Source organism: Triticum urartu, chromosome 2 (assembly GCF_003073215.2).
Source record: "Triticum urartu cultivar G1812 chromosome 2, Tu2.1, whole genome shotgun sequence".
Taxonomy (NCBI): Eukaryota; Viridiplantae; Streptophyta; class Magnoliopsida; order Poales; family Poaceae; genus Triticum; species Triticum urartu.
In genome coordinates, this window is record NC_053023.1 from 462,208,017 (window position 1) to 462,216,674 (window position 8,658).

Genomic DNA, 8,658 nt, shown 5'->3' on the forward strand with positions numbered 1-8,658 from the left:
CTAATTATTCAACAGACGCGGGTGTCAAACTTTTTTTATTCCCCGACTTGTGAGTTCAAAATCAAATTTGTTTAAACTCGTTCAAGTTTGACCAAGTCTAACATCTAGAACATGAAGTTACTCTTTTGAGATTCTGTATATATTTTCATACTATGTATTTTGTGTTGTAGATCTTGACACATTTTTTGAGCTGGCCAACCTTTTAAAAGTTACTTAAAATAAATCTAGAACTTCAATTATGTTGAAACGAAGGGAGTACTACATTCACACGGAATTTCAGAAATGAGAAGCGAAGACCCAAATGTACAAACACCGGTCCACATACAGGTAAGCAACGTTGAAGCTACAGAGCACACTACGAGCGCAGCCGCGCAACGAACACGATCATCGATCTCAGTCGGCCTTCTTGGAGACCTCCGATTTTGCCGCACCGTCATCATCGAGCGAGGACAGATCCCTTGCTCGCTTGTCCTCCGCCGTCTTGGCGTACACCTCGTCGCGCGTGTGGAAGTACTTCTCGAACGCGCGGGGGAGAAACTTGGGGATGAGGAAGACGAACAGGTTGGTGGAGAAGTAGACCAAGTTCGCCACCGCGAGGTACCTGCCGAACCACACCCAGGCCTTATCCTGCATCACGCCGCGGAACGCGATGTTCAGACACACGATGGGAAAGGATTCATATCTGAAACTGGAAATCGTGACATCAACGCACCTGAACGGGGGCGGTGCGGGTGATGAGCTTGTTGGTCCACACTTCGTAGACCCAGTCGACGATGACGAAGACGCGGCGCACCGTGTAGAGAAGCGGCACCAGTGCCCTCAGCGGCGGCGAGAAGACGCCGAGCGAGCCCACGATGTTCTCCGTGAGGATCTGGCACGAGAGCAGGAACAGGTGTGGCGTCGCGGAGCGCACGGCGGCGTCGTCGCCGCGCGCGAACCCGCCCAGGACGTGCGCCAGCGGCAGGAACAGCCCCACCGTGGTGCCCATCACCACATACACCTGAAACAGCCTGCTTGCGCGCGCGCGCACAATTAATCATCCAGAACAGTGCATCCAAATATATACAAGAACAATCCCCACGTGCTAATCAAGTTAATCTTCTCTGAGGAGCGCGGGTTAGCGATGAGAACTTACTTGCTTCCGCGGAAGATCTCCTGGGACGCGGCGGAGTGGGCGGCGGCGGCTTCGTCGTCGAGCTTGCTGTGGAGCGAAGGGAAGGCGAGGCGGGAGAGGGCGAGGAGGTAGAGGGTGGTGACGACCGGGAAGGCGAGGTCGATGAGCGGGACGAGGCCTGACATCGAGAAGACCATGATGAAGGCGACGAGCTGGAGCTCGATGACGCGGAGCGAGCCCATGACGCCCCCGAGCATCGCCGACGACGGCTGCCGCTCCGCCCCGTTGTCCGGGTCAGACCGCGGCGCCACTGCCAGCGATATTCCCGACATGGCAGCTACCTCAATCAGCCCCCTATCAATCAACAGCTACGGCAGGTGCACAACTGATCGCCGACCGCCGGAGAAATGAACAGAGCAGCACCGCGGGACTATAATTTACGAGAGGAAAGCAGAGGAAGGAGTAGCAGGAACTGGGCAAGAGGGAGTGGGAGTATTTGTTTGTTCGCTGGCGCCGGTCAGATGGGATACGTGTCCGGGCTCCCGGCGGGGCACGTACAGGGCCGAGGACACGAGGGCTGGCTGCGTGGCACTTTTGGGGTAACGCATTTTCATTTTTCTATGCGACGCCGTCTAGTTCGGGCACATCTGTCGTCCATGCTCGCGCCTGGATGGTTCCATCGGGAAGAAAGGAAAGAGAGGAACAGCGTCGAGGCTCCAGGATGAGATTGCCTGATAAGGTCCTTGTAAGGCTTCTAGCAGAAGATTACGTAAAAATCATGGATATTTTCAAAGGGATTTCTTTTGTTATTTGTATAGATAGATCATAAAATCGTGGAACAATAATTTTCTAAAAACATGTAATCCAAGATAAACAAAATTATCGGCTCCACCGAGGTTCGGGTCTGCTTAAAAAATAACTCATCCTTGAATGTACTTTATGTTTATTCTTTTGCGAACTCCATCCAAAATAGATTGAAAGACGAGCCACTTCAATTATCGATGCTGACAGGGGTGCTTAAAAAATCATTTCTTGTCTAAGCACCCATACTTATTTATACTCCTTTCGTCTGGTGAAAAATGTACATATAAAAATTGTAGGACAAATTATGGAATGAAGTAAAAAATGCATTTGAAAGGTACAAACCACCATCTTTCTCTTTAATTACCCAATCCCCAATGAGCTAAATGCATATAAAAATTAAGAAGACCATGCATAGAGTGTTATTGGTCTTAATTACCATGTGGTGAGAGAGAAACATTTTTTCTACTTTAAAGTACATTGAGAAGATATAACATAGAAATACATCCTTTTATGGACAAATTTTGAAGCCAAATGCATACTCTTCACCGAACGGAGGGAGTAGAAGACAAACACTTAATTAGGCACCATTGTTATAAAGATAAGCACCTGATTCTTAAGAAAAACATGATTTATTTCAGTAAGCATCTTCTTAAGCGTTTTGCACCATAAAAGGCCTAAATTATATCATGTGCCTTTTAGATTAGTTTAGTATAGATAGTTATGCGAGTTATCTAATTTATTTATTAATTTTGATTTTGTGCTTCATTTAGTGTTTAGACCAAAAGATGCATTGTCTAGTCAGATGTCCTCACATAAATGAATCTCTTACCCATCTTTTATAACCAAGGAGCCAAAATGAAAAGGAAGTTTCTTTGCCCCATTAGACCAACCAAAAAATGCGAGTCATTAGGTTTTCAATAGACTAGGGACACAACTTTTTGGCCTAAAGACTTATTACGCAACATGATTTGTCAACGTCACCTTCAGTAAGTAGTTTGAAGTTTGAACAACAATTTACTAAGTAAGGGTGTGTTCTGATGTCCCCTAGCTTCCAACTTCATGAACTCCATACTTGGAGTCGGGCCGAACGTTTTTGCTCCAAGAAGCTGAATCTGAGAAGGTAAGGCAGCCCATAGTGCAAAATTACGAAGTGGAGAAAGCCTAGCTCCACCCAACCGAGAAGCTAAAAGTTCGTCATAGTTACACAGAGTTGCCCCGCCAAAGAAATTGATTCGTTCTCCTCCCCTCGAAACAAAAAAACCTACCGCTACACGAGCAACTCCCATTCTCGTACATAGGGCTGGCCAACCTGGACTGGTTCCAGCCGGCCCGTTATGGCGCTAAGGCAGGCCAACAACGCTTTGTGGACCATGTTGGCGATGGTGAAGCTCAGCGATGCTTCCGAACAGGATTACTTCGCTACATGGAGCAAGAAGCTGCGTTGGGAAGCTGGAATCGTGGAGTTTGGAGAGTTGGGAGGAGTTCCGAACATGCTCTAAGACATCATTCTTGGCCTGCAGGTCGTGAATGTCAAGGCCACCTTAATTTTTTGCCTACAAACCACACTTCATTTGGTCGGTCGGCACTTTTTCTTTCACTATCTTCTTGCCAAAAGAGTCTGGATCTGCAATAATGCAGCCTTTGCGAGACCCCTCTTGGGAGTTGGAAAAAACAGAGCATATAAAGAACAAAAAATGTGAGGAGAAAATTGATCAAGACCGCCCGCCCTCCAAAAGAGAGCAACTTCTTTTTCCAACTGCTCAACCGTTTTCCTAAGCGCTCCTCCTCATGTTTCCACTCTCACCAGTGAGACGCTGATAATGAATCAGAATTTCAGACATTTTATCAGAAATTGGCCTTTTGCACAACCTAATAGGTAAGTGTAAACCAACTGCGCTCACTCGCTTCTCCAAAGTAGAAAAATTCACTTTTATAGAAGTTAACTTTAAGGCCCGGCATTTTCTCAAATGCTGAAAGCGAGTTTTGCATGTGAAACCTTATCCAGTTCATGTTTCATACAAAGAATTATATCATCGACATATTGTAAACTAGAGAGGCCACCATCCATAAGGTGTGGCGCTACTCCTGCAATTTGACCATCATATTTGACGCGATCAATCAAAATAGCTAGCATGTAAGCAACAATATTAAATAACACTTGATACATAGGGTCATCATCACGTAGACATTTCTTGTCTGAAAGCAACAACATATGTCATTATTGACTTCGACAGACACACTACCTCTACTAACCAAATTTTTGATCCACTGGCGCCATTTATTGGAGAATCCTTTCATTCTTATGGTCCGTTGAAGGAATGACCATAAACTACTCCACTCATGTACCCTCTTGGTCCAACCTCCGAAAAAATTGCCAAAGATTCTTGGCTCTATACAAAGATTTGCGAGAAGTGAATATTGTTGGGTGCTAACTCTAGGCCACCAGACATCTGAGGGCCAACCAGCACTTTCCGCGTCTTTGGACGTGGCCGAAGAAATGCCACTGATGAAGCCTCTATTGCACCCATCCAAGTATCCAAGCCTCCCCTAGCGTCGCCCTCCCAAGGGCGGCTCGAGGACGCCCTCCCTTCGTCTGCCTCCACCCCATTCGGATATCCCCTCCTCGCCATCGTCGGAGGCAGACTCCGGGTTCCCTGGCGGCCGCTGATGAGGGCGACGGGGGGTTCTCGGTCACTCTACTGCATGGCAGGGGGCTAGGATTTGGGGTGGCGGCCCTTGGTGGTGCAGGCAGCGTTCTTTGGCGCGGTGGGCCACTTCCGCCCCACCGTGTGGGCAGCGGGTTGGTGGTCGGCTCCCCGTGGTCCTCCTGCTCCAGATCTGAAGATGACTCCTTCCACATGTGTTGCTACCTCTCCCACGCCTTGTCCGATCGAATCCGGTATTCGAGGTCGTCGTGGGGTGTGGAGCCCTGTATGGGGGTAACATGTTGGCCGACGCCGCCAACCACATCGTTGGCGGCGCTTCGGGTGTCGCTCCCTTTCCTAAACCTGTTCCCGGGTGAAAGTCCACAACCATTGGTTGGGCGGTGGCAGTGCTTCCTGATAACCCACAAGTATAGGGGATCGCAACAGTTTTCAAGGGTAGAGTATTCAACCCAAATTTATAGATTTGACACAAGGGGAGCCAAAGAATATTTGAAGGTATTAGCAGCTGAGTTGTCAATTCAACCACACCTGGAGATTAATTATCTGTAGCAAGTAATCAGTAGAAAAGTAATATGATAGTTTTGATAGTGGTGACAGCAACAATAGTAACGGTAACAATGATAGCTGTAATTTTGTAGTAAGTGTAACAGTGGTGACAGCAGTAGTAACTTAGCAAGAACAATATAAGATAAATTCGTAGGCATTGGATCGATGACTTGTTGGATGATATTCATCATGAGACAGGTATAATCTAGGGCGATACGACACTAGCTCCAGTTTGTCAATATAATATAGGCATGTATTCTGTAAATAGTCATATGTGCTTATGGAAAGAACCTGCATGACATCTTTTGTCCTACCCTCCCATGGCAGCGGGGTCCATATTGGAAACTAAGGGATATTAAGGCCTCCTTTTAATAGAGAACTGGAACAAAGCATTAACACATAGTGAATACGTGAACTTCTCAAACTACGGTCATCACCGGGAGTGGTCCCGACTATTGTCACTCCAGGGTTGCTGGATAACACGTAGTAGGTGACTATAACTTGCAAGATCGGATCTAGAACATGGATATAATGATGATAACATAAACGGTTCAGATCTAAAATCATGGCACCCTGATACGTCTCCAATGTATCTACTTTTTCTCACACTTTTCCTCTTGTTTTAGACTCTAATTTGCATGATTTGAATGAAACTAATCCCGGGCTGACGCTGTTTTCAGCAGAACTACCATGGTGTTGTTTTTATGCAGAAATAAAAGTTCTCAAAATGGAACGAAACTTTTTGAGGATTTTTTATATCAATGATAAGAATTTCTGGAGCCAAGACCTACCGGAGAGGGGCCCCTGGGTGGGCACAATCCACCAGGGTGCGCCCCCCTCTCCTGGCATGCCCAGGTGGGTTGTACCCACCTGGTGGCCCCGCTGACGACCCCCCTGATACTATAAAATCACATATTTATAGAAAAAAACAGGGAGAAAGAATTATCGCGATCCACGAGACGGAGCCGCCGCCAAGCCCTGTTTTTCCTCGGGAGGGCAGATCTTGAGTCCATTTGGGGCTCTGGAGAGGGGGGTCTTCGTTCTTTGTCATCACCAACCCTTCTCCATCGTCAATTCCATGATGCACCCCACCGGGAGTGAGTAATTCCTTCGTAGGCTCGCTGGTCGGTGAGGAGTTGGATGAGATTCATCATGTAATCGAGTTAGTTTTGTTAGGGCTTGATCCCTAGTATCCACTATGTTCTTAGATTGATGTTGCTATGACTTTGCCATGCTTAATGCTTGACACTTTGGGCCCGGGTGCCATGATTTCATATCTGGACCGTTTATGAATTCATCATTATATCCATGTTCTAGATCCGATCTTGCAAGTTATAGTCACCTACTACGGTTATGATCCGACAACCCCAGAGTGACAACAACCGGGCCCACTCTCGGTGATGATCGTAGTTTGAGGAGTTCATGTATTCACTATGTGATAATGCTTCGTCCCAGTTCTCTATTAAAAGGAGGCCTTAATATCCCTTAGTTTCCAATATGGACCCCGCTACCACGGGAGGGTAGGACAAAAGATGTCATGCAAGTTCTTTTAATAAAGCACGTATGACTATTTATGGAATACATGCCTACATTATATCGATGAACTGGAGCTAGTGCCGTATCGCCCTAGGTTATAACTGTCTCATGATGAATATCATTCAACAAGTCACCGATCGAATGCCTACGAACTTTTCCATATTGTTTCTGCTAAGTTACCACTGCTATGATCACTGTTACACTTGCTACAAAATTACTACTATCACTGTTACTATTACTATTGCTGCCATCACTACTATCAAAACTATCAAACTACTTTTCTACTAATCACTTTGCTGTAGATAATTAATCTCCAGGTGTGGTTGAATTGACAACTCAGCTGCTAATACCTTCAAATATTCTTTGGCTCCCTTGTGTCGAATCTATAAATTTGGGTTGAATACTCTACCCTTGAAAACTGTTGCTATCCCCTATACTTGTGGGTTATCAAGACCTTTTTCTAGCGCCGTTGCCGGGGAGCATAGCTATATTTGTTGAGTCACTTGGGATTATTATCATATTATCACTATGAAGAATCTGAAGGATCCTAAAGTTCTACTTTAGATTCACCTTCTGTTATGAGTAAACTTGCGACACCACCACATGCTATTAATTCTGATATGTCGCAAGTTATTGATGATGCTACTTCTACTATGAATGATGCTTATGATGATGCTAGTACCTTGCTTGATAATGATGATGTGCCACTTGGTGAATTCCTTGATAAACAAATTGCTAGAGTTATACAACATGATGTTGTTGAATCTGATGATGAGCTTGAAACTGAATCTCCTGAAACACCTGCTAGAACTAGCCTTCCTAGATATTAATTGCCTAAGGTACTGGAAGGTTATGTTATGAGTGAAGAAGCAACTAGAGATATTCTGGCTTGCAATGATAGAGATGATCTAGAGAAATTATTACACAAGTATGAAGAAAAATCTCTGAATGCTAGAATGAAATGTGATCCTAAGTTTGCTACTTCACTTATCTTTATTGATGACAAGGATTATGAATTCTTTGTCGACCCAGAGTTAATTACTCTGGTTGAATCTGATCCTTTCCATGGTTATGAAACTGAAACTGTTGTGGCACATCTTACTAAGTTGAATGATATAGCCATCCTTTTTTACTCATGATGAGAAAACTCATTATTACTTTATTCTCAAACTATTTCCTTTCTCATTAAAGGGTGATGCTAAAGCTTGGTACAATACTCTTGATCCTGGTTGTGTGCGTAGTCCCCAGGATATGATTTATTACTTATGTGAAAAATATTTTCCTGCTCATATGAAACAAGCTGCCTTACAGGAAATATTTAACTTTGCGCAAACTAAAGAAGAGAGTCTCCCACAAGCTTGGGGGAGGCTTTGCCAGTTACTTAATGCTTTGCTTGATCACCCTCTTAAGAAAAATGAAATACTTGATGTCTTCTATAATGGACTAACCGATGCTTCTAGGGACTTCCTAGATAGTTGTGCTGGTTGTGTTTTCAGGGAACTAACTGTTGGATAAGCTGAAGAATTATTAAATAACATATTGAAAAATTATGATGATTGGACTATTCCTGAACCACCGCCTAAACCCACTCCGAAGAAGAGGGGTATATTATATCTCAGTCCCGAAGATATGCAAGAGGCAAAGAAATCTATGAAGGAAAGAGGTATTAAAGCTGGGGATGTTATAAATTTACCCCCTATTGAAGAAATACATGGGATTAATACACCACCACTGCCTAAGGTGGTAGAGGTAAATTCTCTTATGAACTTTAATGATACTGACAATCCTCACAATATGCATCCTAGCCAATGCCTTTATGAGTTTGAAAACTACATTAGAAAACAAGATCACTTCAATGCAAATGTTATGAAACAATTGAAATAAAATTCTGATATGATTGCTCGATTGAGTGACTTGTTATTTAGACTATCAAATGATGTTAGAGGTGTTGTAAAGCATGCTTCTATGGTACAAACTCAGTTAGAATAAGTT

General features: G+C 44.5%; 1 protein-coding gene across 1 annotated transcript; it reads right to left on the reverse strand.

Annotated features, from left to right (window-relative positions):
* Positions 1-213: 213 nt before the first annotated feature.
* Positions 214-1,587, reverse strand: LOC125541673. Its single transcript, XM_048705018.1, has 3 exons — positions 1,136-1,587; positions 713-1,010; positions 214-627 (listed from the first exon to the last, which is right to left on the reverse strand). The coding sequence occupies exons 1-3, from the start codon at positions 1,444-1,446 to the stop codon at positions 394-396; spliced, it is 843 nt and encodes a 280-aa protein (XP_048560975.1). The 5' UTR covers positions 1,447-1,587; the 3' UTR covers positions 214-393.
* Between the last annotated feature and the right edge of the window lie 7,071 nt (positions 1,588-8,658).